The sequence below is a fragment of the Macaca mulatta genome, chromosome 8 (genome assembly GCF_049350105.2).
Source record: "Macaca mulatta isolate MMU2019108-1 chromosome 8, T2T-MMU8v2.0, whole genome shotgun sequence".
NCBI lineage: Eukaryota > Metazoa > Chordata > Mammalia > Primates > Cercopithecidae > Macaca > Macaca mulatta.
The window spans coordinates 24213564-24241559 of NC_133413.1; the positions used below are offsets into that span (position 1 = coordinate 24213564).

General features: G+C 56.5%; 1 protein-coding gene and 2 long non-coding RNA genes across 14 annotated transcripts; 1 reads left to right on the top strand and 2 right to left on the bottom strand.

The window, feature by feature from the left end:
- Positions 1-252: 252 nt before the first annotated feature.
- On the bottom strand, positions 253-5334 carry LOC144330730 (uncharacterized). The gene is made up of 2 exons (XR_013397151.1): positions 5122-5334; positions 253-3475 (listed from the first exon to the last, which is right to left on the bottom strand). It is a non-coding gene; the product is annotated as an uncharacterized LOC144330730 (long non-coding RNA).
- SORBS3 (sorbin and SH3 domain containing 3) lies at positions 2657-27913 on the top strand. 12 transcript variants are annotated; one of them, XM_077943142.1, is made up of 21 exons: positions 2657-2942; positions 7346-7502; positions 7753-7870; positions 9591-9784; positions 11312-11375; positions 14416-14454; positions 14891-15011; positions 16760-16850; positions 17056-17142; positions 17241-17294; positions 18038-18124; positions 18595-18629; positions 19044-19252; positions 19439-19491; positions 19601-19647; positions 19834-19948; positions 21915-22040; positions 23507-23818; positions 24119-24222; positions 24742-24848; positions 27090-27913. In XM_077943142.1, the coding sequence occupies exons 1-21, from the start codon at positions 2836-2838 to the stop codon at positions 27149-27151; spliced, it is 2289 nt and encodes a 762-aa protein (XP_077799268.1). In that variant the 5' UTR covers positions 2657-2835; the 3' UTR covers positions 27152-27913. The 12 variants fall into 12 exon arrangements, with proteins under 12 accessions (XP_077799268.1, XP_015000439.3, XP_028708285.2 ...); XM_015144953.3 differs by having other exon boundaries at positions 14945-15011; positions 18595-18641; positions 19113-19252; XM_028852452.2 differs by having other exon boundaries at positions 2773-2942; positions 7798-7870; positions 14945-15011; positions 18595-18641; positions 19113-19252.
- On the bottom strand, positions 15942-20000 carry LOC144330727 (uncharacterized). Its single transcript, XR_013397148.1, has 2 exons — positions 19814-20000; positions 15942-17678 (listed from the first exon to the last, which is right to left on the bottom strand). It is a non-coding gene; the product is annotated as an uncharacterized LOC144330727 (long non-coding RNA).
- Positions 27914-27996: the final 83 nt, after the last annotated feature.

The window sequence follows — 27996 nt, forward strand, 5'->3', positions numbered from 1 at the left end:
CCTACACCTTAGCTAAACCTTCAGTAAAATTAGGTAAGATTTGCCCATATTTCTGGAATTGTGGAAAGATTTTAAATAGCCTGGAAATGAAGGACTTCAGTGCAAATTCATATTAACCTGTTGTTCCATCTAGATCTGCTCCTCACTTTGTTGCCTGCTGCATGTAATTGCATGATCTTGCCTTTTTTTTTTTTTTTTTTTTTTTTTTTAATTACAGCTTTCAGGCTTTAGAAAGAAAATGTAATTTTGATACAGTGGATGAATAATTTAATGGTAAATGAAGCAGACTTTTTAATGTTGATGCTGTTAAGGAGAAGGTTAATCATAGAATTCAAGGAGGCGGGAAGACAAGGTTATTCTTTGTTTGGAGGCCAGAGCCGTACCTTATGGTATCCACTGGGCCAGCAGATCAGCCCTCTTATCCTACCCATCGCAGTCTACCTGAGCTGGGAAAGAAGGCTGATGCAGACCTAATTTCCCAGCTCCTGGGTCTGTGCCCTCCTTTGTGGCTGAGTTGACTTGGCTAGGTTTTCCTTCTGAGGTCGTCACTTATTTATCCTTCCCTTATAAAATCGACTTTCTAGAGCTGACAGCCACTTGTTTGTTTCATCTTTCCTGAGAACTAAGAGAGGTTCACCCAGCTCAGTTCTTCTCAAAGACACCCCATCTGTGCATTGTGCTTATTTTCTCATCCATGAAAGGAGGAAGAGAGAACAGCCGTGGATGTGATGTCAGCATCAAAACTTCCTTGAGGACAGGAGGGATAAATTGGGCAAACGGCTGAGTTCTCCCGCAGCCTTTGGGAGACTGGCCCTGAGAACCCAGAATAGATGCCTATTACATCATGCATGTGCTATGGAAAGGTCTGTGCCAGGCAAGCCTGAGAGCCTCATTCTCTATTCCTATGGGGTTCCATGCACCTAACCTGGCTGCGAGGCTCCAACACCCACCATACTTGACCTGTACTGGGCATTTCCCGCCCCCCAGATCCCTCACTCTGTATGCAGTGAGTCTACCAGAAATCTTGAATTCCAGATGAGCCAGGTCATGCCATTGTCAGCATAGAAGGCCCTTTGAAGCCCCAAAATGGGTCATTTGCACTCTCTTCTTCTGCCTGCTCCTGTTCCCATGAGTGGTTGGCATGGAAAGGGCCATCAGTAGAACTTGGCTGGCAACATTTGCAGGAGCAGGAATCAAGAGAGGACCCAGGAGAAAGGAATGGAGCCCAGGGGATGAAACATAGTCCAGATTCTTGCTGGTGTGTCCATGTGACTTGGTTTCAATTCCTCACCATTGTGTCACTGTGGCCTTCTAGAGAAGTCCAAACTGCTGGAAACGGGCAGTGCTTTCTGTGCTAACCCCTTCTGGTCTAACTGCTCAGCTTAGAGGAAGGAAGAAAACACTCAGAATTCTGAGAGCAAAACCCCCCAAAAAATCTACTCAAAGCACCTGAAGTTCATCCCTGGGGAGGAGAAGAAAGGAAGAGCAGATGCCCTGTATCTCCATGGGAGTACCGAGGCACAGAGCTAGGGCCGCCTAACTGTCCAGGGTAGATCTCAGAGGGTGACTCATCTGAATTGCCGATTCCAAGCACCAGAGCAAGGTGCTCCTCAAGAACTGAGTCCGGGTTCATGTCTTCTGGGACCCCTGGCTTCCCTCTTCCCACTTGAGAACTAAAACTGGGTGCTCTGCCCACCCCGCTCACCCCGCCTTCACTTCAGTGCTCTTTCCCCTCATCTGTCATCCTTGGTGACAGAGGTTGCTTTTCAGAGTGACCCGCATTCCACCACCTTCTCCCCCTCCCTGTGAAGAGCCACATTTACTGGTAGTCCCCTGGCTCATCCTCCCCTGCAGGCGGGGGATGGGGGGCAGGGGATGTGGACAGACCCCTGTTGATGGTGATGTTGGGGACTACCCACAGAACAAAAGGTGCAGCCTCAAGGGCTTGAGCGGGGGATACTGGTGCCTGGGATCAGGTAGCTGGGAAAACAGGGCAGTTACATAACTCTGTTTACTGTGGCTCAGGTGGCTCTGAGAAGGCAGAGGCAGCCCCCGACAAAGGGCAGTGCCAGAGGTGGGGAAGCGGCGACTCACAGGGAGGGAGGTCCCTCTTAGACAGGGGAGTCGTGCTTGCAAAGGGGAGAGTGCAGTGGGATTTGGAAAGGAAAGGAATCTGTTGTGTTGTTGACAGCCAGCTGGCCAGCCGCCTTATCTAGGACCATCTTCCCAGCCTTAGCCTCTCCCTAACCATGCCAGCTGTGGAGGTAGCAAGGGAAGCTGAGCTAGAGGGAGGCGTCGGGAAATCTGACACCTGGTTCCTGGCTCAATCTCCAAACCTTGCTACCTTTCCCCCCTTAATCTACTTTTCAAAGAGAACGAATTATTCTCTTTAGATAAGGGCAGAAAGGGAGGAATCAGTCAAATTTCCTTATGTTTTCCCTGCTCTGTGGCCCTCTGTCTCCCATCTTCTCGGCTGTGAGGCCAGATGGGCACCACGGAACACGGTGGATTCTGACCTGAGAGAGGTGATAAACCTGGCAGAGCCCAGGCCTAAGCAGACAGGCAGAAATCAAAGCGGCTCAGGAAGAAAGCTCAGGTCTCCCGTAGACCTTCCCCGCCTCCTCCTACAAAGCTGTTTACTCAAGTCCCGATTCCCATAGAGATGAAACTGGTGGCCAGTCCCCAGCTCCTTGCCCATGGCTGCCACCTCCCTTTGTGAGAAACAGGAAGTGGGGAATTTTGTCAGCTCAGCTGCACCCTCTACACTAAATATTTATCTTGGAGTCCAGGTCAGAGCCCTAGAGAATAAGAGAAGCTTGCTGCTGGTGAGGGGGTATGGCCAGGATTCCTGGAGTCGGAAGAGCTTCAGCTTCACCATCTTGGGAGAAGAAGGAAGAAAGTGAAAGTGATGTGGTCCTTCTTAGTCCCAAGGACCCTGACAGGTGGGAAAAATGCGTGTCTAAGAAAATGGGCACCTATTTTATCCCTGAGGGAGGGAAGAGGCTACCTGGGGTGGGTAAGCAGGTATCTAAGCTTCAGGGGAGGGGCAGTGCACTGCTGCCTCCCTCAAGAAGTGTCCCAGGGTTCCTCCCCTGCTCAGCTGTCCTCCACAGCAGTGCCCCGCAATCCCCATCTCTCCACCTTCCTGGAGAGGCAGGTTCCTGGAAGGAGTCTTGAAGGTCATCTTGTTCAGCTCCCGCTCAGTGCGACAGTTGCCTTTACATAGATGCCCCAGGATTGGCAGACTCAGAACCCCTGGAATCATGTACAAATGTTTCCTGGGAAGCCTTGGACTTGCTTCCCTATGATGTGTCCCCCAATGGTCCCACTGCTGCTGGTGCGGCTGTCTGTGTCTACATGGCAGCCCCGCAGGCGCAAGAGGCCAGCAGGCCTATCTGAAGCTTCTCAACCCAAACATCTCCTCCAGCTTTCACGTGTGATGTCCTTTCAAGGCAACTGGGGAGAACTCCTTTACCTGAAGGAGGGAGAAGATAAGACTAAAGCAGTAATGGTGGTAGGGACTGAAAATCGCTTAGTCTTTTCTCCACTCTCTTTCCTTCCAACCTTTGAGTTGAGCGGTGAGTTTGGAAAACACTCCAAAGCTCTTGGTGGCCTCTGGCACCAGTCTGACACCCAGTAGGAATGCAGGAGATGACATTTGTTTTCATAATTTAGCATTGATCACGCCCAGCTCCTATCTAAAGTTGATCAGCAACTATTTGCTGGTTGGTTGGTTTGGGGCTTGGGGATCCCTGAGCCAACCCAAGGGCTAGAAAGGATTCCAGAGTGTTTCCAGGCCGGTCAATGCTCCTTAGGCATTCCCACTTTCTGAAGCAGGCCCTGTGCCACACAGAGGCTCGGGGCAGAGACAGGGAGAGGGGATGGCCAGAGTGGATGGGGAGCAAGAGGGCCGGGGCTCTAGGGACTCAGCTCAGAGCAGCGAGAACAGCGGAAAAGCAGGCAGATCAAAACAAACACAATGTCCGGGAACACCAAGACCCTCCTAATCCCATCCCCGAAAAAGAGACCCCACCCTTATCCTCTCTAAGGGCGCGGCACGCCCAGGGGTGCCGCTCCCTTGGGCTGATTTCCTCCCTGTGCTTGCACGTGTGTGAGTGTCCCCACGTTTGCAGTGCACGCGCGCCTGTTTGTTTGCACACGCCCGGCCGCGCGCCGCCGCAGGCACACCCTCTCCCCCAGCGCCGACGGGCGGCGGGGCCTTCCCCTGGTCAACTCTGACACTCTGCCCGCGGGGCGCCCTCATCTCGCTCCCGGCCTGTCCGCCTCCCCCGGCCTGCCCAGTTCACCACTCCTGCCCCCTTGTCCGGGCTCCGCCCGGTTCACCACTCCTGCCCCCTGTCCTGGCTCCGCCGCGAGGCCGCTCGCTTCCCACACTCTGGAAATGTCGCTGGAAACTCTGAGTGGCCCGCGTCGGGCCGCCCGACCCCTCCCAGACGCCAGCCCCGCGGTAGGGGCCGGGATGGCAGCTGGGAAACCAGAGAGAGCTCCCCGGGGACCCTCGGCGGCCCCTCCCGGCGCCGCCTCCCCGCCGGCCCGGCCTCCTCTGCAGGGGACCAGTGTCCCCGCGCGCTCCCCGACGGACGGAGGGCACTCGCACGCCCCTCCTCTCCGGCCCAGCCCCGGCCCGCAGTCCAGAGCCGAGACCCAAACTCCGCCCGCCCCGCCGCGCGACTCTCACGGTCCTGCCTCCAGCGCGCACCCCCTCGGCCTCCCTCTTCCTTGTCGGGCGCCCAGCCTGGCCCGGCCCGTCCTGACCCGGTCACGAGGGCCGCGACGGCCCGCGCTTCTCCCTGCCCTTCTTCCCCGAGCGCCCGCGCCAGGCAGCAGCCGGGCAGGGATGCTCCTGCGCTCCCGGACGGCCTCGGGCCCAGCCACCTGCTCGCCCGGGAAGGTAGGTCCGGGGAAGGAGGGGCGGGGAGTAGGCGAGGCCACGGGAGGGACCCATGCCCAACCCCAGGGAACCTCACCGAGTCCCTCCCTGGGGTCCGCGTCCCAAACTCTGGGAAGAGGTGGGAAGTACCCCCCATCAGCCCTCATACCAGAAAAAGCGAAATTCAAGAAACCTGTCCTTGTACACGTGGCCTTGTGGCTGAGAAATACCTGGGTAAGCGCTTAGGGCCAGCCCCCAAGACCAGGGCAGTGTTCAGAGCAGGAAAGCCGGTGTCTGCCCCAGCAGGGCTGCCTCCCCTCTCCCGATCCCGGGACCTCGCCCGCTCCCGGGGCTGGCTGCCTGCGTGGAGGGGCGGCCTGAATTCTGGGAGGACCCCTCCGCTCTCTGCTACATGGGGGACCAGTCCCCAGATGCTACCCTCTTCCTTGGAAGTCCTCCGTAAGTCTCCTGACCAGGCTGCCAAGAGAAGAACTCGGACCACCCTTCCCTGGAGGTTCCGGGGGGGATGTCACAGGGAGCAGGGTTGAGAAGGGGCAGATGGGGGCACCAAGGGTCAGCAACCTCTGACTACAGGTCGTGGGGGACCTCCTCCCCTGCCCATCCTCCAAGAGAGCAGTTCTCACTGAGCACGAGGTGGGCGGGGAGGTCAGGGAAGGAAGGCGCTGTCAGCTGATGGCCCAGGCAGCCGCTGCTGACCGGCAACTTGGCCCGAAGCAGTCAGCTGGACAGGGAGGGGCGCTGCGAGGAGCCTGCGGGCTCCAGGCCTCCTGAGGTTCCACCCCACCCTGCCTCAACTTCCCCCTGCAAGAGGAGGTGGAGTGTGGGGACTGGGGTGTGTCTGCATGTTTTGCTTTGGTGGGAGTCCTAATTGGACCCAGCTGGGGAGCTGCTCCTCCTCCAGCCTCAGCCCTCCACTTCCCGCAGTCAGGCATGGGCACAGAAGAGCTGTGTCGCAGCAACTCGAATGTCAGAAGTCCCCACAAACTCAAACCAGAGACAAGGAGCTGCCCCCAGCCTTGGCTGCAACCTCGCCAGCCCTGGGCAGGAGCTGGGTCCAGGGGATGAGTCATCCCAGCCTTATTCTACCTTCATCCCCTCCGGGCCCCCCAAGTCTTACACTGCTCATATGACTGCACCTCCCACCACTGTTCAGCTGACACCCCTCTGTACCCACAACCCCCGTGCAGCTCATGTGGTCTGCCCAGTGGCCCCCCCAGAAGTCATATTCACAGCTCTGCACCCAGATTCCAACACACACATACACACACAGCTCCTCCCGATGCATTTGCAGCCCTCCCTGAGAGCCCCCAAGGGCCCCACAGGCACAGGCAAATCTGATTCCATCCAGTCCTGGGCAGTGGCAGAGCTTGCCTGTTTCTGGTCCAGTCCGGCAGCCAAGATGAGGAGGGATGGACAACACAGCACAGTGCTCTGGGTCAAAAAGCGCACTTGGACACCCCAAACTGGGAGCCCCTTTTTGTCCTCTTGCACGCACCCTTCTGGGCTCCCCTCTTGCTCCTCCATTCCCTGGGTGCCTGGGGCTCCCTTCCCCTTCCCCAGCCTTGGCATGAGGCGGAAGAAGCTGGCTGCGGGCAGGCATGGTGCTGCCAGGGAAGACCCTCCACTCACAAAACAGCCTGGAGTGGCGGGAGAAAGTGGAGCCAGGGTGCGCGTGTATGTGCGTGCACACGTGGCCACATGCAGAACACCCCAGAGCACTCAGCACCACCTCTCCGTGGGCATGAGCAGGTCCAGCTTTGCCCGCACCCACCGCTTCTCTCTACACCCACCCAGAGCCCTCTGAGTCCTCATTCTGTGAAGGAGGCCAAAGAAGGGCCCGATGTTCCCTGTGACCTCGCAAGAGTGGGTCTTCCTGCCTGGAAATGCCCCCGATGCTCCCCGTGGCCCTGTCGGGCTTAAGGCCCTGCTGGCTGCTTCCTAGAGGGCAGTGGGCGGGTGGCTGAGTAATCCCTTGTGCCGCAGGCAAGAGATGCCCACACAGGGCCTGGGGGAGGCAGAGGGAACTGAAACAAAGTCCTGGCCCAGGCCCCCGCTCTGCCAGCTGCCCCAGTTCCCCTGCGCCTTCCCTCAGGGGGAGTGGGGAAGCCGGCTGCACCCGTGCAGGGAGAGCCCCACGGGCTCCTGGCCAGCCCCTCCCCTCCTCCTCACCCAAGCTCCCCCTCCCCCACTCCCACCCAGAGCTCCTGCCCTGGGCGTAACAAGTGGCCCATTGTACCTCTGAGAGCCGGCAGGCACGGGCAGCCTGCAGGCGGGTGCCTGGCGTGGCCTGTTTCCTGGGTCCTTGAGCTCGCACCCAGCTGATCCTGACCCCCTCCCACAGCCGGCCCCTCCTCCCCTATCCCAGGGTCGAGCCAAGAGGGCATGGGCAGCCCGGCCTAGCAGGGCTTTCCCTTCCTTCCTCCTTCCCCACAGAGGACACGCAGAGGAGCAGCTGGCTCGCCCTGAGTCCTCCAACCTTAACCCAAGCATGCAGGGCCCACCCCGAAGCCTCCCTGCCGGCCTCAGCCTGGACGACTTCATCCCTGGCCACCTCCAGTCCCACATAGGGTCTTCCTCCCGGGGGACACGGGTGAGTGAGTCAGTAGGAAGGAGGGTGTCTTGGGGGTCCGGAGTTGGTTGGGACGCTAGCTAGTCAGGTGGGGGCAAGAGGATGAAAGGGATGGAGGGAGGGCTGAAGAGAGTTCTGGGGGGCCTCGCTGGTTTCCCACAAAATCGTCAGGTGGGCCTGGGACCGTCACCGAGGGGTATAGGCTGTGCCTAGTAGCCATCCCTCCCACCCTGCTGGGCCCTGAGCTGCCGCTCCTGGCCCCTCCCCGCAGGTGCCCGTGATCCGGAATGGTGGCTCCAACACCCTTAATTTCCAGTTCCACGACCCCGCGCCCAGGACTGTGTGCAATGGCTGCTACACACCAAGACAAGATGCTTCCCGGCACCCGGGTAGGTCTGCTCAGGAGCCTCATGCTGGAGATGGAGGGTCAGGGCCCTGCCATCTGGCACTGCCTTGTGTGGAGCGAGAGGGGCAGCAGCGGGAGATGGGGTTCTTGAGGCCATGAGGAGGTTCCTCAGAGGCCTCTGGGCTCACTGCAAGCCTCTCCCTGCGGAGCCTGCTGACTCTGCAAGAGACATCATCCGCCTGGGGAGAGCAGGCTGACGCATCCCCTCTCCTGCCCTCCAGCCCAGTGCCAGGGAAAGGAAGTGTGCAGGAGCCCTGGGCGCCGGGGGAACCTCCTGCAGGGACTGGGGATGGAAGGGTGGAGGTGATGTGGGTATCTGTTGGCTTGGGAAAGGGTGGAGACTGTCCCATTCAGGCCCAACAGGCTGCCCAGCAGGAGTTTAGAGAGGCAGCTCTAGGTCCCGGTCCAGAGGTCCTGGGAACTCCTGGGTGCAGGCCAGCCCTGAATATGTCTCTCCTAAAGTGACATCTTTTATGCAGCATTCCCATGAGACAGGTGCTGTGTAAAGGAATTTATTCATTTAACAAACAAGAATCCAGCCTGGGCAACATAGCAAGACCCTGTCTCTGTCAGTCTGGGTGACACAGCAAGACCTTGTCACTTAAAACACACACACACTGGGAGGCCGAGGTGGGTGGATCACCTGAGGTCAGGAGTTCAAGACCAGCCTGGCCAACATGGCGGAACCCCGTCTCTACTAAAAATACAAAAATTAGCTGGGTGTGGTGGTGGGCGCCTGAAATCCCAGCTATTTGGGAAGTTGAGGCAGTAGAATCGCTTGAACCTGGGAGGTGGAGATTGCAGTGAGCTAGGATCATGCCACTGAATTCCAGCCTGGGCAACAAGAGCAAAACTCCGTCTCAAAAACAAACAAACAAACAAACAAAAAACACCCACAAAATTATGGAACACCCAGAGCATGCTGGCCACTGTAAAAACCCTTTACAAGGCTCACCTCATTTAATCCCTTGATATCCTGACAAAGTAGGGGTGATGATGACTGATAGCATCCCAGTAAGGAATCCCGCCCACAGAGACGTTCAGCCACCGAGGCTGAGCTACAATTCACACCCTTGTCCATCTGGTCTCAAAGCCTTTATACTGCTGCCCTAGCTACTTAGAGGCTAACAGTGATGGGTAAGTTGAGGACTCAGTCACAACCATGTCTAGGGAATGGGTTTCTGACCTTCACTGAGAGCCTCTCGACTGTGGGTCAGGCACTGTGCTGGGTACAGTCACACACACACTAGTTGTCACTGAATCCTTGTCACGATGAGCCTTGTTTTACAGAAGTGGAAACTGAGACACTGCGAGGGTGACTGATGTGCCCCAGGCCTTGGCAGCCAGTAGGTGGCAGAGCTGGGGTCTGAATTCAAGTCTGTCCCCTCCAAGCCCAGCATCTTTACTGCCACACCCCAGCTGGGATGTCCCCTGTATTCTCTACAAGTAATCATTTCCAGACCTTATTCTGAAAGCACTTAGGATAGTCCCAGGAAAGAAGGATGGGGGTAGGGCCAGGCACAGCATTCTCAAAATCCATTTAAATTCACTTAAACAAACAAACTGAGTCATCCACTCAAACAAACTAGGCGATGTTGAAACTTTGAACCCACAGAGATCCATGCTCTGAGGAGCTAAGGGACACACAGGTTCAGGTGGAGACCACTGCCTTTCACTAATGCTCTCCTGCACGCACCCGACAGACCCCACGTGTTATCAGACCTGGCCAGGCCCTGGGAGCAAGCCCTCTGCAAACACAAAGATCCCTGCCTCCCAGCATGCCCAGAACTGGTCAGCCACGTGGACCAAGGACAGCAAGCGTCGGGACAAGCGCTGGGTCAAGTACGAGGGAATCGGGCCCGTGGATGAGAGCGGAATGCCTATTGCCCCGAGATCCGTAAGTCCAGGGCTGGGGGCCACAGAAAGATGGGGCCCAGGGATCTACAGGAAGCTCGACTTGTGTGCATTAAAGTGGGGGTGGGACAATAAAGGCCACACCCAAACCATCCCAGACTAAGCAGGGGTTCAACCGTGGTGGAGTTCAGGGGCCGTAAACCTCATGAAGCTACGGACACCCTTGTGTGCCTGAGTTGCTCAAGTGGTTTGTGCAGGGTACAGATCTAGAACTCCCATCAGTGTCTCAAAGGTAGAGAACCCCTGCTGTAAGGGCTGAGGCTGCGGGGCACCCTCTCTTAGTTTCATATCCCCAGGGCCTGTCACCACACTCATGAAATGGTTGCTGAATGAATGACTGACTGGCCGAATGAATGAGTCTTGTCTGAGAAGATCTCTCACTGTGGCAAGAGTGGAAGGATCCGGGGGTCCAGTTAGGACTGGGGATACCCTGCCCTTTTCCATCCACTTTCATGTCTTGACTCAGCTCCATTTTCTTTCTTTCTTTTTTTTCTGAGATGGAGTCTTGCTCTGTTGCCCAGGCTGGAGTGCAGTGGTGCAATCTCGGCTCACTGCAAGCTCCGCCTCCGAGGTTCACACCATTCTCCTGCCTCAGCCTCCCAAGTAGCTGGGACTACAGGCGCACACCACCACGCCCGACTAATTTTTTGTATTTTTAGTAGAGACGGGGTTTCACCGTGTTAGCCAGGATGGTCTCAATCTTCTGACCTTGTGATCCGCCCGTCACAGCCTCCCAAAGTGCTGGGATTACAAGCGTGAACCACCGCGCCCAGCGGCCAGCTCCATTTTCTCATCTGGAAATTGGAGATGGTAACATACCCTTCCTGCCTCCCAGGGCTGTTTTGAGGCTTGAATGAAGCAGGTGATGCGAAACACGCATCTCACTCCTACATTATTACTATCAATTTTGGCCCAGGTGCAGTGACTCACGCCTGTAATTCCAGCACTTTGGGAGGTCAAGGCAGGAGGATCACTTGAAACCAAAAGTTCCAGACCGGCCTGGGCAACATAGTGAGACCCTGTCTCTAAAAAAATAAAATAAAATTAGTTAGGCAAGATGGTGCACACCTGTAGTTCCAGCTACTCAGGAGGCTGAGGCAGGACGATTGTTTGAGCCTAGGAATTGGAGGCTGCAGTGAGCTATGATCATGCCACTTCACTCCAGCCTGTGTGACACAGTGAGACCCTGTGTCCCTCCAAAAGAAAAATGTTCTTTGTAGAAACACTAGACATAAAGAAAAGCAAAGAGAAAAACTGTAAATTGCCCAAATCTCATAACATCATTATTGCATACACTTCGATGGACTTCTTGCCATGTATCTTACTTATATAGGATGTGTTACATGAAGCCATTGTTATTAAAGAGATCATAAGAGAAGTATTCCCCAGCTCACCTATCGGGGGTTCAGGGGTGGCCAGAGAAAGGACTCACTAGGGAGTCCTTTTGGGTGGCTTGCTATTGGGAGGGTGAATAAGCAGGGACAACTGACTTTGCATTTTCTGATCCCAGAGTGTTGACAGCCCCAGAGACTGGTACCGGAGAATGTTCCAGCAGATTCACCGGAAAATGCCAGGTAAGATACCCTTCCAGGGTCCTCGCCCTGCCAAAGTGGATTCTGGCCCCTGGGGCTTGGAGAGACAGGGAAAGAAAAGGGGACTTAGCTGCTCAACGGGTTCTTCTCCACCTCCCCCGAGGCTCTAATGAGTAGTCCTGAAAATAGGCTATCCCCTCCCTGTACTCGGAGCCAGCAGTGGTCTCTAGAGCATCCCCAGAAGGACACTGACCAGCCACTGTCCCCCAGTGTCCTCTGAGGGGACTGAGAAACCATTCCTTTCCTAAAGTCCCTCTCTGATTTCCCTGCCAGGCTGGAATGCCACTGTTAGTGGTCATTCCCTTACTGGAAGCATTGTTTTCTTCCACAACTCAAAATGCAGCCAACCCCGGGGGTGCCTAGGAGCTGGCTCTGAGGTCACCCATCCATTCAGCGAGTCCTTGACCATCTATTGAGCATGGACCACGTGCTGAGCACTACTGTAGGTGCCAAAGATCAAAGGAAGTCACACATTAAACACACACCTTTGACATGGCAGATGGTGGAAAGGGCTAGGGAAAAATAAAGCCAGACCAGGGGAGTGCCCCAAGCAGGGAGGCTGCTGCTTCACCCAGGAGGGGCCAGGAAGGCACTTGTAAGTGGCGTTTGATCAGACCACGGAGGGAGTGAAGGAGTCGGCCTGGCAGAGCTCGGGGGAGGATTCCAGCAAAGGGGGCTCCGAAGACCCAGAGGTAGAAGCATGTTCTGGACTGGCAAGGAGAGCCTGGCCTGGAGCGAGGAGCATGTGGTGGGAGATGGAGTCAGAGAGGTGGTGGGGTCAGGGCATGTGGGGCCTCGTGGGCCATTACAAGGACTTCAGCTTTTACGGTGCAAATGAGGAGGAGCCACTGAACGGAAGAGTGCCATGCTTTGACAGGTAATGGCTGAAAAGGTTGTGCCTGGCTGAGGGGTGGGGAAGGAGTGGTGGAAGCAGGGTGACCAGTTCCCTTGCCTGGTAGGGGCTAGGGAGAAAAAGCCGCCTTTACAACTTTGCTTTAATCCAGGCGAGAGGTAATCGTGTGTTAGACCAGGGTGGTAGCAGTGGCCCTGGTGGGACAGGGTGAGACTATGAATACATTGCAGTCACTGGAATTTGCTGATGGATTGGACGTGGCATGGAAGAGACAGTCAAGGATGGTTTAAACCTCAGCAAGTTGAAGATGGGAGTTGCCATTTGTCAAAACAGGAAAGACTATAGGAGGAGCAGGTTTAAGAGGCATTCACAGGCTGGGCGCGGTGGCTCACGCCTGTAATCCTAGCAGTTTGGGAGGCTGAGGTGGGTGGATTGCCTGAGCTCAGGAGTTCGAGACCAGCCTGAGCAACACAGTGAAACCCTGTCTCTACTAAAAAAAGCACAAAAAAGTAGCCGGGTGTGGCAGCATGCACCTGTAATCCCAGCTACTCGGGAAGCTGAGGCAGGAGAATTGCTTGAACCTGGGAGGCGGAGATTGCAGTGAGCTGAGACCATGCCACTTCACTCCAGCCTGGGCGATAGAGCAAGACTCTGTCTCAAAAAAAAGAAAAAAAGAAAAGAGGTGTTCAGTTTTAGACACGTGTTCCCTCTGAGTGAAGAGATTGAGTGAGCGGATGAATATCCAAGTCTAGTTCATGGGACAAGGTCTAAAACTGCAGATGGAAATACCTGGGACTCACTCAAAAGAGATTTTGGGACCAGCCTGGCCAACATGGTGAAACCCTGTCTCTATCAAAAATACCAAAATTAGCTGGGAGTGGTGGTGTGCACCTGTAATCCTAGCCACTCCGGAGGCTAAGGCAGGATAATTGCTTGAAGGTAGAGGTTGCAGTGAGCTGAGATCACCCCACAGCACTCCAGCATGGGCGACTCAGTCTCAAAAAAAAAAAGAGAGATTTTGATTTAAAGTTTCCCCAGTAATTCTAGTGTGCAGCCAAGATTGTGAATCATGGGAATAGATGGTGTTTTAAAAGCCTTAAGACTAGCTGGGTGCGGTGGCACACAGCTATGGTCTCAGCTATTTGGGAGGCTGAGGAATTCAAGTCCACCTTGGGCAACATAGCATGATCCCATCTCTGGAAAACAACAATCCATAAGTCTAGACAAGATCACCTAGGGAGATAGAGAGACAAACAGACCCAGGACTGAGCCCCCACGCACCTGGATGCTTAGAAGTTTGAGAAATGAGGCGGAACCAATAAGGCAACTGAGAAGGTAGAGCCAGGGAGGCAGGAGGAAAACAGAGAGATCTCCCTGGGGCCAAGTGGAAAGGGAATTCCAAAAGGAGAATGTGACCGGTGGTGACAAATGCAGCTGATGGGTTGAGTAAGATGAAGACAGAATTGACCGTCAGATTTGGCAACGTGGAGGTCACCAGCATCCTTGATAAGAGTGGGTAGATGCGCCGTGGTGAGCAGAAGTCTGTTTAGGGAGACGGGGAGTAGGGGGATTGGAGATGGTGGAGGTCTTTATGCTCACTGATTACAGTTTGCTATGGGGGAAAGCAGACAAATCCAGGAGTCGGAGGAGGGTGTGGGGTCCAGTGAGGGGTGATGTGGCTGGCGTTTAGGCAGGCGCCGTTGTAGCGTGTGTGTGCGCGTGCGCGCGCCGTGGGGAGCAGTGGGTCAGTAGCTCTTCCCAGGAAGAAATTCCCAAGCACCTTGAGGAGCTAGGAGTGGGTCTGGGCAAATGGGGAAGGAAAGCGTTTGGAAGAGGGTGCAAGTCGAGTTTCCCCAGCCTGAGTGGCGAGGGCAAGTCCACAAAGGTCGGGAGAGGGTGTGTGTGGGAACGGGGAGGGAGGAGCAGGAGGGCTTGGGCAAGGCGGCTGCCCTCTTGGCTCGCTTAGGCCCTAAGCCTGCCAGAGGCATTTCAAGCCCTCCAGAGAGCTGCCCTCCTAATTCCTTCCCTCCCTTGGGACATTCTTCAGGCCCTGACTCAGCCCTCAGCCCCCTGCTCTAGGGATGTTGGGAGCGGCTGTGGTTGCCTCCCAGGGCACCCTGCCCTCGCTTTCTGCCCCGTCCCATGACCTGGTCCCTTTTGCTCCTGCAGACCTGCAGCTGGACTGGACCTTCGAGGAGCCACCCAGAGGTGAGTGGATGCGGGCCCACCTGCCTGCCATAGCTCTGCACCTGTGTCCGTCCCTCCCTGCGGCTGGGACCTGCAGCCCCGCCTGGCTTTGGGGCTTTCCAGTTGGCTCCGTTCAACTTGAGAGGTTTTTATAACTCATTTCCAGAGCACTTCAAATCCCCCGGTAGGTGGTAGTTAACAGCCTCAGCTTGTACCGGGAATGGGCGCCTTGCCACTCCTTGGCCGGGATTTCTCTGGGCCTCCCTTTCCTCATCTATAAGATGAGATCATCACCTACCGGAGTTGCTTTGAAGATTTAGTAAACGTTGTAAAGTTCTGGGGGCAACGCCCACGTTCAGTGTCCCTGAGCACCAACCACCCTGTCCCCACCATCCACCCAGGAGCAAGGGGGTGGTGCTGAAACCCTAAATGATCACCCAGGCACCCTCAGCCCCAGTTCCGGCCTGTCTCCTCCCACCTTCAATGGTTTCCTCGTGTACCTCCTCTGCAGACCCCAGGCATCTAGGAGCCCAGCAAAGACCTGCCCACAGGCCCGGCCCGGCAGCATCTTCCAGTGGGTGAGCATAGTGGGGAGGGGCCGAGGGCTGCGGAGAGGCGCGGCCCGTGAGCCCCCATGGGATGGGCGCCCCCTCGTGGCCACAGCCGGCACAGCCTCGGAGCAGCAGCCGGCAGTGGGGTCTGACTTTCCTATCCTTCTGGGCTCTGTCCCATCTCTGGGTCTCCACCACCCCCATAGACTCTCTTCCCTACAGGGCCAAAGGGGATGGGAGGGCAGGAGTGGACCTGGCACCCGCTCCTGGTCAGGAACACTTGTGATGCGTTTGTGGTCAGCAGCAGGAACTCTTGCCCCAAAGATCCCACCGGTCTTGTGACACAGGGAGCGGGGCGGCCAGGGCAGCCATGGACAGAACTGTTGAGGGGAACTTGGACCTGGGGCTGTCCTCTTTGAAACCTGAGAGAAAATAGGGGATATGGAAGTACCCAAGTTCCTGCCTGATAGCACAGAGAGAGGAGCCCCTTGGAGGGATAAGGATGACATTCCTTTCCTCTGTACAAACCACAGGCCCCGCCGGGCTGCGGGGGCCCTGGCGGCGTCAGCACCACCGTGGGAATCAGGATCTTTGCTCTCAGAGTTAAATCCTTGAGTTTCTTATTCCCTTGCAGGGAGGGACTCATCTCATTAGCATGGCTGAAACTGGCCTGTGGCTCTGGGCAACGCTGATAAGGTTCAGAGGCAAAGGGCTCAAGATTTGGACACTGAGTTCTGGGTTTAAGCCTGTGCACTGCCACTAGCCATGTGACTGTGGGCACCTCACTCAATCTGAGCCTCTGTGTCCCCATCTGTTAAGTGGTGATGCCCAGAGGGTTCAGTGTGATCATGTATGTATCATGCATCATGTTTTGCACATAGCAAGTCTGCACAACATTAGTAATATACAGGCTTAATTATGATTACAGCTTCCTTAGGTTAGGAATGACACATTCCATTCTCACCGTCACTTTTATTATTACCAAAATCAGAATGGAGTCATAATTACAGCCAACAAATCCCAACCCTTGGTCAGACATTGCATTATTTGATAAGCCGGATGCAGCGGTTCCTCTCGGTGGAAACTTTCAAACAGAGACTGGAACGTTCCATGTAAGCCAGCCAGGAATGGGGCCCTGGAGGGGAGCTAAGGCAGATGTGACCATGCTGTACTGCAGTGGCTGGGGTAGTCTCACAGATGGAGTCACTGAATCCAGCACCCTCATGGAACTAGGCCCAGCGAGCAGAAATAACTTGCCCAGAGCTGCAGGGCAGGGCTGCCTCTGGCTTTCCTTGCCCGTGGGTGTACGATCACTCAGCCACAGCACCCAGAAAGACCAGCTTCTTCAAAGCTGAACAGATGCACATAGCCACAGTCATGGGGCCAGACCAAACACACGTGCAGGATTTAGCAAAATGGCCCGCAGGAGAGGGTCGGGCCACACCTGGAGCAAATATATGTGTGAGGCCTTCTCCCGGGCACCTCACACATGTTCTGTCACCAAATTATTTCTATATTACAGGTTCTGAGCCTGAGGCTCTGAGGGATCAGTAACTTGTTCAAAGGTCACACATCCACTAAACAATGGAGCTAGAATTTAAGCTTGGAGCTCACACACTTCCACAGTTTAGCCTTGCTTCCAGAGTAAGGGCAGGGCAGTCAGAGGCAGAGCAGACCCCACAGCAGGGACAAGGGCAGGGCGAGAGGGCTGTGTGCTGGCTTCTGCCTCAGTCTCCCTAAAAGGAAGCTGAAGAGATGTCCTTCCCTTTCTTCAGAAGAAGCTGGGACCACTCTGAAGAGTTACCTAGAAGCACCTTCAGCTACAGACCTGGAGCGTTCTCCACTGTGCTGCAGCCCCCAAATCAGGTAGCCCACCCAGCGTGTTCCCTGGTCAGCCCCGGCTGTATGCTGTATGGCCAAGCCCCTGTGCCACGATGTCCTTTCAGCTGGCATTCCTTGGAGGACACCGTGGGCCCACGGGAAGGGCAGGGGCCTGCAAGCCTGCATTTTGAGCCTGGCCAGTGTCCCAGTAGCCCTCTTCACAAGCTGACGCCCACCCACCTCCACGCAGGTGCCCAGACGCCGAGAAAAAGGAGACAATGTCTGGACAGAAGAGTCCTGGAACCAGTTTCTGCAGGAACTAGAGACTGGGCAGAGGGTGAGTGCTGGCTGGCTCTCGGGGTGTGCACGCACCCTCAGCTGATACATTTTGGAAAGTGAGCTCACCTGCTCTGACACACCCTTTCTACCCTTCAGCCCAAGAAACCGCTGGTGGACGACCCTGGTGAGAAGCCCTCCCAGCCCATTGAGGTGAGTACTGCAGGGTGCTGGGGACAGCAGCCTGATAAACCAGGGAGATTAGGGTTTTCCCCGCCCCAGTGACCATGGGCATAGGCCACCAACTAAGAGCTCTCTCTCCAGTCCCACATGGTTTATTTCTGTAACGCCAGCACTCGGGACAGTGGCTGGCATACAGGAGGCGCTCAGTAAACATGCGTTAAATAAATGTGTTGGCCAAAGCAGGAGCAGAGAAGGGAGTGGTCAGTGTGCACTGGGATTATCAGGAAGTATTCTTGGAGGTGGAGCTGGACCCTTGAGAAGCTCTGAGGGCCTGATCCGGCGGAGACCCATAGCAGAGGCTGGCAGGAAGCAGCGTGAGGGTGGGGGCGCCAGTCCCTGGGGTGGCGGGGGAACCTGGATGGGCACAGCGAAGCCAGGCCTTGGAGGGCGGGAGAAGATGGGAGAGGAAATGGGGAGCCCCACTGGTGCTGGAAGAGTGACAAAACTTGGCAGAAACTGGTAGAGCTGCGGAATGGCGGGATCAGGAAGCGCGAAGGCACTCCGGGGGCTTGCAGGGCAGGTGATAGGCCGCGGCGGGGATGCCCTCTTGGCACCCCGGGCCACACCTCCCGGCAGGAGCCCGGCCCGTGCGCTGAGGCCTGTCCTTACGCCGGCCCAGTGCGCCGGCCTGGCTTCTCACAGCCGACCTTTGACCGCTGCCCCCACCCCCACCGTGCGCTGCCCCTCACTGCCCAGCCTCTCCCCGCCCCCAGGTGCTGCTGGAGAGAGAGCTGGCCAAGCTGAGTGCCGAGCTGGACAAGGACCTACGGGCAATTGAGACCCGACTGCCGTCCCCCAAGGTGCCAGCCCCTTGGGTTCACCCGCGGGGCACGCCGTTGACCGCACGGTCGGGGCGGGCCGGGAGCCTTGGCGGCTGGGCTGGGCGAAGGACGGGCAGACGAGGTCAGGCCTCCGGCGGCGCGCACAGGCCTCGGGCCCTCCTGGGCGCTGGCGGGCTCGCTCCTCCATAAATAAAATACAGGGCGTCGACTTTCGCAAGTGACCCCGAGGAGCCTTTCTAAGCGGACTCCACGTCAGCCCGACGCCCGGGCTCCCGCCCCGTCCCGCCCCCGGGCCGCAGCCTCGGGGACCCCCGCCCCTTCCCCTAGTTCCCGCCCCGCTCCGGGATCGGCCGCGCGGGCGCCTCTAGGACCCCGCGTCCCGCCCGCTCTCCTCCCCTCCCGAGCCGCGAACTTTTCCGGAGGCGGCGGCCTCGACTGCCGCTGGGTCCCGGGGTCGCGGGCCCTGATTGCGCCGTCTCCCCGCACAGAGCTCGCCTGCGCCCCGGCGGGCCCCGGAGCAGCGGTCCCCGGCCGGGTGAGTGGGAGACGCGGGAGGAGGAAGGGGGCTGTCCCGGGCCGGCGGGAGGGAACGTGGCGCGGCCGGGCGGGGCGGACGGGGCGATCGCGGGGCCTAGTCAGGGGAGGAGGGAACCGCAGAGCCCAGTGTCCGGGAGGGACCGCAGCGCCACTCTCTGCGGGATGCCGTCCCCGCGCCACCGAGGGCAGCTAACCCCGAGCGGAGGGCGAGGGTCGCGGCCGCCGGGGACGCGGCGCGGTTGGGGCGGCCCCGCCACGGCCCAGGCACTCCCGCTGGGCCCTGCCGGGCCTCACCCTTCCCGGCGCAGCGACTCGGGAAGTTGGACATCCTGTGGAGAGCCCAGGACCCGGGAGACGCCCTGGGAGGAGGCGGCAGGGATAGGGGCGATGGGGGTCAGAGCGGTCTAGGGGTGACCAAGGTGGGACGCGGAGCCCCAGGCTGGAGGCTCAGTCTCTGTGCCCCGTGCAGCCCGGCCTCAGCCTGGAGCTTCAGCTCTCCGAATGCACCTTACCTGGGTTCCGCCCGGTCCCTGAGCCCCCGCAGAATGGCTGATGGAGGAAGCCCCTTTCTAGGTCGGAGGGACTTTGTCTACCCTTCCTCAACCCGAGGTAAGGACCCAGCCGTGCTCTGTTTCTCACGGAGATGCCCACCCACCAGGCATGCTGGTGCCCCAGGGGTGGCAGGTCACAGAGCCCCTTGCTTCTGCCAGTGCCTGCCCTAGGTGGGGGTGCAACCCCATTCCAACCCCATCCGCCAGGTTGGCCTCCCCAAACTGAGGTTGTGCTTCTCCACAGACCCTAGTGCCTCTGACGGAGGGATCAGCCCAGCCAGGAGGGAAGAGAAGAAGGTAAGGAGGGGACCAGGGTGTGGGGGACCTGGAGTGGTCCCAAGGCTACCATCCTGGATCTGCCACCCGCCCGACTGAGGTAGCCCACTCTGTCCTCTCCCCTGCCTAGAGGAAGGCCGCCAGGCTCAAGTTTGACTTCCAGGCGCAGTCTCCCAAGTAAGTGCCCTCCTCCCCCTCCCCTTCCACCCGAGGCAGTCTCTGCCATCCCAGAGCGGGATGGGGAGGGGGACTGGGCTGCAGTGGGCATCCCTAATTGGTGAGAGGAATAAGGTGTACTGGGGAGGGTCTGAGGGGAAGGAGGCTTGGGAGGGCCTCAGCTTACCATGCGGTCCTCGCCTGCAGGGAGCTGACTCTGCAGAAGGGTGACATTGTCTACATCCACAAGGAGGTGGACAAGAACTGGCTGGAGGGAGAGCACCATGGCCGCCTAGGCATCTTCCCTGCTAATTATGTGGAGGTGAGCAGGAGGGACAAGAGCAAGCAGGGGTTGGGAGAGACTTGGGTTTCCTAAGGCAAAAAACTGTGAGGGGCTGGGCCATGTCTCAGTATTGTCCTTGGCCCCCACAGGGCCTGGCCCAGTGCTCTGCATGACCCCAGGAAATGTTTGCTAAGTGAGGGTGGAGCCCAGCCAAGGGGAGGACCCAGCAGCCAGCTCCTCAACCCTCCGTGTCCCAGACTTTCACCATTCAGATCCATCTTTCTAAAGCTATCTTTGGGAATCACCCTAATGGCAACTAGCAAGAGTGGGAAGTATGCAACAGTTTATAAATCACATATACACACATAACCTCTTTCAGGTGTATTACTGCCCTGGTTCCTCTCACTTCTCAGAGAGTGATAGTTTATCTCTGTTTTACAGATGGGGATGCCAAGGTTCAGTGACAAGTTATTAGGTAAAAGATCTAGAATCTGAATCCAGGTCTTTTGATTCCAGAGAGAGGTTCTGGGCTTGACAGATAAAGGGCAATAGGTGACTTTTAAGTTATGTCAAGTTATCCAAATTACTGGCATAAAGATGTTCATTATAGTCTCTTACTATTGTTTTAATGTCAGTAAAATATGTAGTGATGTCTTCTCTTTCTTTCGTTTTGTTTTGTTTTGTTTTGTTTTGAGAGATGGAGTCTTGCTCTCACCCAGGCTGGAGTGCAGTGGCGGGATCTTGGTGCACTGCAACCTCCACCTCCTGGGTTCAAGTGATTCTCCTGCCTCAGCTTCCCAAGTAGCTGGGACTACAGGCGTGCGCCACCACGCCCAGATAATTTTTGTAATTTTTTTTAATAGAGACGAGATTTCACTATATGTTGGCCAGGCTGGTCTCGAACTCCTGACATCAGGTGTTCCACCCACCTCAGCCTCCCAAAGTGTTGGGATTACAGGTGTGAGCCACCGCGCCTGGCCGATATGTTCTCTTTCATTCCTGATGTTGGCAATTTGTGTCTTCTCTTATTCTGGCTAGAGCTTTATTAATTTACTTGACCTATGGATTTTATTGATGTTTTTCTCTTGTTTTTGTTTTCAATTTCATTGATTTCTGCTTCTTTATTATTTCCTTATTTTTGCTTGCTTTAGGTTTACTTTGTTCTTTTTCTAAGTTTCTTGGGGTGAAAGTTTAGACTATTATTTGAAGCTTATTTTTCCCTAATGTAAGAATGTCAATGCTATACATTTCCCTCAGAATGCTGCTTTAGCTGTGTCTCACACGTTAATTTTTCGTCAACTCTGTTTTCTCATCTCCTTCGCGACTTCCTCTTTGACCCATGAGTTGGGTTGTTGTTTAATTCAGGCTCTTGATTTGATAGATATCATTAGGCCTCCCTTGCCTGCCCAATAATCCACTTGGTCCTGAAATTTCACAAAGTATATACAGTATTTCACTCCACCAGTCATTTCTGTCTGTGTGTGAAATAGTTGATTGGCTGCTTGATTTTTATGGGCAGAGTGAAGCAAAGAGAACATGAGGATTCTGGGCTCCTGCTGGGGTAGATGGGGAGGAGGAACCAAGACACTGGAACCCAGGGACACCCGGTTCTCGGCAGTGAGAAAAGGGTGAATCCTCAGTTTTGGAACAGTTCCCCAAGTTCTCCCTGCTGCTTGGAATGCCTCATTTTCTTCTGTGGTCCAACTTAAACTCTCTAATCGGACTGGCTTCCATCTTTTCTCTTGGTGTTTTTCATTCAGTAATGCCCACTCCACATACCCCTATGGAAAATGTTTCTTCCGGGGAGCCTTCCCAGACTCCTCCCCGTCCTCCAGCTCCCCTTGGCTGTGGCCACCCCTGGCTGCCCTCAGGGCTTATTTCTGGTGTTTATATCTTTCTCTGCCAAGGGGCAGGCCCACCTTCTCTTTGCTGTCTCACAGGAACCCCCAGTCTGTGCTATGTTGATGCCAAGGCCAAATCTTTCTCATGACCTTTCTTCATGCAGGTGCTGCCTGCAGATGAGATCCCCAAGCCCATCAAGCCCCCGACCTACCAGGTGCTGGAGTATGGAGAGGCTGTGGCCCAGTACACCTTCAAGGGGGACCTGGAGGTGGAGCTGTCCTTCCGCAAGGTGGGCCAGGCAGGAGATGGTGGGGTGGGTCGGGGCAGGCGAAGGTGTAGGTAAATATGTGCACTAAAAACACATTTTTTTTTTCTTTTTGAGACAGAGTTTTGCTCTGTCGCCAGGCTGGAGTGCAGTGGCGCCATCTCGGCTCACTGCAACCTCTGCCTCCTGGGTTCAAGCAGTTCTCCCGCCTCAGCCTCCAGAGTAGCTGGGACTACAGATGCCCGCCACCGCGCCCGGCTAATTTTTGTATTTTTAGTAGAGATGGGGTTTCACCGTGTTGGCCAGGATGGTCTCAATCTCTTGACCTCATAATTCACCCACCTTGGCCTCCTAAAGTGTTGGGATTACAGGAGTGAGCCATCGTACCTGGCCTAAAAACACTTTTTTAAAAAAGAGTCTGATGTACCTAGCTTCACCTAGGATTTCAAAATTTACCCCAGTCTCTTTCATTATGCTTCCTTTAGTGTAGTCTTTTTTATTTTTTTCTGCATTTTTTTGAGACAGAGCCTCACTGTGTTGCCCGGGCTGGCCTTGAACTCCTGGGCTCAGGCGATCCTCCTGCCCCTGCCCCTATCCCAGCCTCCCAAGTAATTTTGGTCCATTTTTAAAAGATCATCATAAACTTCTAGAGTTATATATATTTTCAACTGCAGGTTGCAGTGGATCATACTCAGCATTTTTAAAGGTATAGACAGAAACGTTAGCGTGCGTCGCGGGCAGGAAGAGCACTTTATCCTACTGTAGGCAGTTCTGTGTACGCACATATGTATGTATTCTGGGCTGTTATTAAAATCTTTTTAACTGTGGACTGTGGTGAAACAAGTTTGAAAAATGCTGTTCTAGAAAGCAGAGAAGTGGTCTGCCTTTGGTTGATTTGGGGAGCAGCGACTATGCTTCCAAAATCAGCCAAAGACAGACCATAGTGAATGCTACCCAGAAGAGCTGGCCCCAGGGACAGAGGGGGAAGAAGGTGGCTGGATGGAGAGAGGCAGGGGCAGGAGAGAGCAGGGGAAGGCAAGGGCTGGAGGCCACCCTCCCAGGGAGTGGTTCTACCTAATGTCAGCCAGCCTATGGCCTTGAGGACTCCCTGCCTGTCCTGGGGAGTGTGTTTTTGACACACTCATGACAGGGTCCCCCAGCGTGACGCAGGAACAGGACCCAGGCAGGGCAGTAGTGGTAGCACCTGTCCCCTGTGCCTAAGGAGTGGACTGTTGATCTCATTCACACCTCATAGTGACAGTATGGTTATTTTCACTTAACAGAGGAGAAAACAAGGCTCAGAGAGACAGAGCAGCCTGCCTGAGGCCACACAGCTTGACCTGGCGGAGCTGGGTTTGGATCTGCATTATTAGCCACGGGCTCACCTGTGATTGGAGCTCTGGGGAGGGACCTTGCTATGCATCCCAGATAAGGCACCGTGGGTGCATGGCACCAGGAAAGCCCCACAGACACTGACTTTCCCCCCTCAGGGAGAGCACATCTGCCTGATCCGCAAAGTGAATGAGAACTGGTACGAGGGGCGCATCACGGGCACGGGGCGCCAAGGCATATTCCCCGCCAGCTACGTGCAGGTGTCTCGTGAACCCCGGCTCCGGCTCTGTGACGACGGCCCCCAGCTCCCCGCATCTCCCCGCCTGACTGCTGCCGCCCGTTCAGCCCATCACCCCAGCTCCCCCTCAGCCCCGCGCAGCCCAGCTGACCCCACCGACTGGGGAGGGCAGACCTCCCCCCGCCGCACTGGCTTCTCCTTCTCCACCCAGGAGCCTAGACCCCAGACCCAGGTGAGGTAGCCTGCCTCCACCAGAGAGCCCACCTCCTCCCCACCCCCCATCCCCCAGCCCCGTGACTTGTCCACACTTGGGAATCCTTCCCAGACAGCCCTGGGACAGACGAGTGGGGTGACAGGGCAGAAGCTAGTATGGCAGCCCCACCCTGGCCTGGGGAACCTCAGCCTACCGAGCTCTGGCCCAGGGAGCTCTCGATGGAATCCCAAAGCCAGCCCGGGCTCCTGACCCTCGGTGTTCTTGGTTCATCCATCATCTTCCTGCCTCTGACATCCCTTTCTTCCTGTCAATCCTCAGAATCTTGGCACCCCTGGTCCAGCTCTGTCCCACCCTCGAGGTCCCAGCCATCCCCTGGACCTGGGGACCTCTTCTCCTAATGCCTCTCAGATACACTGGACCCCGTGAGTACCATCTGAGGGCTTGATCAGACTGGGGGAGTGGTCACTGGCAGGCAGTACCCCATATTCCACCCTCCCCCAAGTCCCCACCTGTGGATTTGGGAAACTTCTACCAGGTAGCCCTTGTCCTCGAAGAGCTTATGGTGATTTGGTGCAGGGAGGAGGCGCTGGTCTGTGATGTTCCCAGTCCCTCCTGGCAGCTGCGTGGCCTTGTGGCCTTGGTCTCCTCATTGGGTTTCTAGCCCTGAGGTCAGTGCATGTAGAATTGAAGTGTGGAACCGGTAGAATGGACAGGAAGGCACCAGGTGCTCAGAGGAGGCGAGGGTTCAGTGGCTTAGGGCCCAGAGGGCAGAAGGCAGGCCTGGGAAAGACTGCACTGAGCACAGGCAGAGTCGCTCCGAAGAGCTGGGGCAGGGGCTAGTGAGAGCGTGAAGGGACCCTGGGGCGTTCACAGGAAGTGGCAACACTTGGGTTAGAGCCTCTGGGCCCGTTCTCCAGTTGCCGTGATGATGCTTCTCGTAGGTACCGGGCGATGTACCAGTACAGGCCCCAGAACGAAGACGAGCTGGAGCTGCGCGAGGGGGACAGGGTGGATGTCATGCAGCAGTGTGACGATGGCTGGTTTGTGGGTATGTGGGCAGGCCGGGAGGGGGCATCTCAGGGCCCCAGGGGATGTGGGTAGGCTGCTGCTGCCTGCCAGTGCTACTTCAGCAAAGATTCATGGCCGACCACCCCCCACTCAGCTTCCGACCGGGCTACTGGGGAGGGCCTGGCACCCGATGCTTCCCCAAAGCCAGCACTTCTGTTGGCTGCCTTCCTTCATGCCCTGAAGAGGCCGAGGCCCAGGAGGAAACTGGCACCAGTCCAGGGTCACCGATGGAGTCACCGGGGACCCAGGCCAGGGTTCCCGACCTCCAGAGCCCTGCCCCTTCCTCCTGCACACCCCTGCCTCTGGAGCAGCCCTCGGGGAAAGAACCTGGTGGAAAGGACCAGGACTCACACTTGTGTATCCTGCAACCCCTAGCTGGCTCCTCCAGCCTGGGAGGAAAAGGGAGTGGAGCAAGGTCCCAGCCCCTCAGGGCTGGCCCAAGGGCAGCTCTGACCAAGGACAAATGCAGGAAGCCTCAGGTTGGCCTCGGCCTGAATCAAGGTGACCAACCTACCAGGCTTCACATGGCCTCTTTCCCCAGAGTGGGCTGGCCCTGTGGAGGTCTCATCTTCAGAGGATGGGCCGTCCCCACAGAGAAGAGAGTGGCCAGAAGCCCCCTGCCCCTCCCCAAGCAGGTTTTGAGGCCTGAGGAGCTGGGGGGCTGCTTGGGCAGCCCCTTGACCTGGCAGCCCACCCTTCCTGATCTGATCCCAGTACAGCTGCCAGCCAGTCTCCTGACCCACCCAGGACCTTAAGCACTACCCTGTGAATGGCCCCTACCTTCTGATGGGGGAGGGAGGGAGGCGGTGCTTAGAGATGTATTCAAATTTACTCGATACACTTTTGCTTTGCAATTTTTTTTACAACTACTAATAAAGTTTTGCAAATCTATGCAGACAAGAAGAAAAAGTACCACTTTTGTGTTATGAGCCACAAGTGCTTTGAGAGGAATGGGTGAGACCTGTGCCCTCTGGTATGGCAGCCACCAGCTGCATGCAGCTGTTGAAATGTAGCTCAAATGAAATAAACTAAAAATCCAGTTCCTCAGTTGCATGGGCCAGTCTCAAGTGCCCAACAGCCACACGTGGCGAGTGGTGACCCTTTTAGTTAGTGCAGGTCAGGGAAGGCTTCCTGGAGGAAATGAGGGAGCTGGGCCTGGAAGGGCAGGGGAAGGATTTGGGGAGGTCAAGAGGAAAGGGAGGTACTCAGGGCAGAGGATGACGGTGGGGGTGGGACGAGCATGGGCTGCCCCCAAGGAAGTCAGGGTGCCAGCCTGGAAGGGGAGGCTCAGGATCATCCATTCACCCAAGGTCAGGAGTGACGTTCATTTGAGTTTATATTCCTATTTTTCCATATATAGGAATATAATAATACTTACTACATTTCTGTATTTCTATATTTCTCCATTCCTTCTTCCTCCCAGGCTGGAAGAACCAGCTGGGGGGTGTGGGGATACACAGGTGTGAGCTCTGGGCCTTTCCACCAGGAGCTCTCCCCAAGTGCTGCTCCAGAGGCAGGGGTGTGCAGGGGAAAGGGGCAGGGCTCTGAAGGTCCTCAACCCTGGCCTGGGTCCACAGTGACCCATCGGTGACCCTGGGCTGGTGCCGGTTTCCTCCAGGGCGTCACTGTCTTCAGGGCACAAAGGAAGGCAGCCAACAGAAGTGCTGGCTTTGGGGAAGCATCGGGTGCCAGGCCCCCCAGATGCTTTGCCCGCTGGGGTTCCCCCTCCTCCTCTTCAAGACACGAGTTTCTGTGGGGCTGTAGACCAGAGGCCTGGATCTGTGTCCCAAGCTTGCTCCTAAGCATGGGGGTGCTCTCAGGCAATTCATTCAGTCTTCTCTTAGGCCTTCCCACCCATCTCTAAGTGAGGGTGCCGTATTAGACCAGGGGCGTTTCTCCCGATTTCAGTTCTATGATTCCTCCTCCTGCGTCCCCACTTTGCGGAGGAGGTGGGGAGTGACTGCGCGCTGTGTGCAGTGTGATGCGCCTTTGTTAATTGCTCAGATTCTTTGATTGTTGAGTGTGGGAAGTGTAGCTTTGCCCATCTAAGCTTCTGCCGCTAGGGGGCAGGAAGGAGGAGAGCAAATCCAACTCCCTCCCTGGGCTCCCCTACAGAACTCCCCTACAGTTCTGGGCACTGCCGGCAGGGGGCAGGCCCTCACCCTTGCATCCCTGTTGAAGAAGGGAGCGGGGAACGCTCTTCCTGCCTTTCCTCTTTCAGGTGTCTCCCGGAGGACCCAGAAATTCGGAACATTCCCTGGAAATTACGTTGCCCCGGTGTGAGTGGTCTCCATGGCAACTTGGAGCCAGCCAGGATGGGGTGGGGAGCAGTGGCACTCGTGGGAGGGACATGACCCCCGCCCACATCCTCCTTCCCCAGGACCTGAGCTCCCGTCATCTGCAGACGACCCCCGCAGCCTTTCCCTCGGACCCCCCTCGAAGCCCCCTGGACTGATTCCCACCCACGACTCACAGACATTCCTCCCACAGCCCTTTCATTTCCTCCCCACCCCACTCCCCAAATACAGAGGTCCGCTTTGAAGTGGAGACCATTTCCAGGCCTTATTGAGACCAGACCCCAAGTCCCCCACCCCCATCCTGCTCCAGCTTTCCTCTAACAGGGACCAGCGCTCCGCTTTGCCCCCAGGGGGTTCCTCTAACCAGGACCAGCTTCCTAGCCTCCTAGAGACCAAAGGCCGCCCCCGCCTGCTGGGGTTCCTCCCACCCCCCCAGCTTGCCGGCTGCCCACTTTGCCTTCTGGCCTCCAGCTGGGCGTGGGGGGCGGAGCAAGGCGGGGGACAGCAGCACCTTCTTAGCGATCCAGGCCTGGCAAGAGCTCTGGCCCCAAGGCTACCTCTTCCCAGGGGCTATCAAGTCCTGGGCCTGGTCCTGGAATATCACCCCGCACTGTGGGGCCGGGCACCACTAGCCTGGCTCAAATGTTCCCCAGGGAGACTGCTGTGTGCTGCCCGCCTGCCTGCTAGCTCTCCCCCAGCCCCACGTCCCCTCTGGAAGAGAATGTAAAATAAACCTGGACACAAGGGACTTTGTCTCTGAGGCCTTTTCCTTGGGGTAGGAGATGCCTTCTCCTGTCTGGGAAGATGGGAATTCCTTCTGCTGGGGGCTGT

Bases quoted from the DNA above. Each gene is read 5' to 3' on its own strand.
- SORBS3 (XM_077943142.1), top strand. From the start codon at position 2,836: ATGGCCAGGATTCCTGGAGTCGGAAGAGCTTCAGCTTCACCATCTTGG. The intron at 7,871-9,590 runs GTAGGTCTGCTC...CGCACCCGACAG, and splicing joins AGATGCTTCCCGGCACCCGG to ACCCCACGTGTTATCAGACC. The intron at 18,125-18,594 runs GTGCCAGCCCCT...CTCCCCGCACAG, and splicing joins CCCGACTGCCGTCCCCCAAG to AGCTCGCCTGCGCCCCGGCG.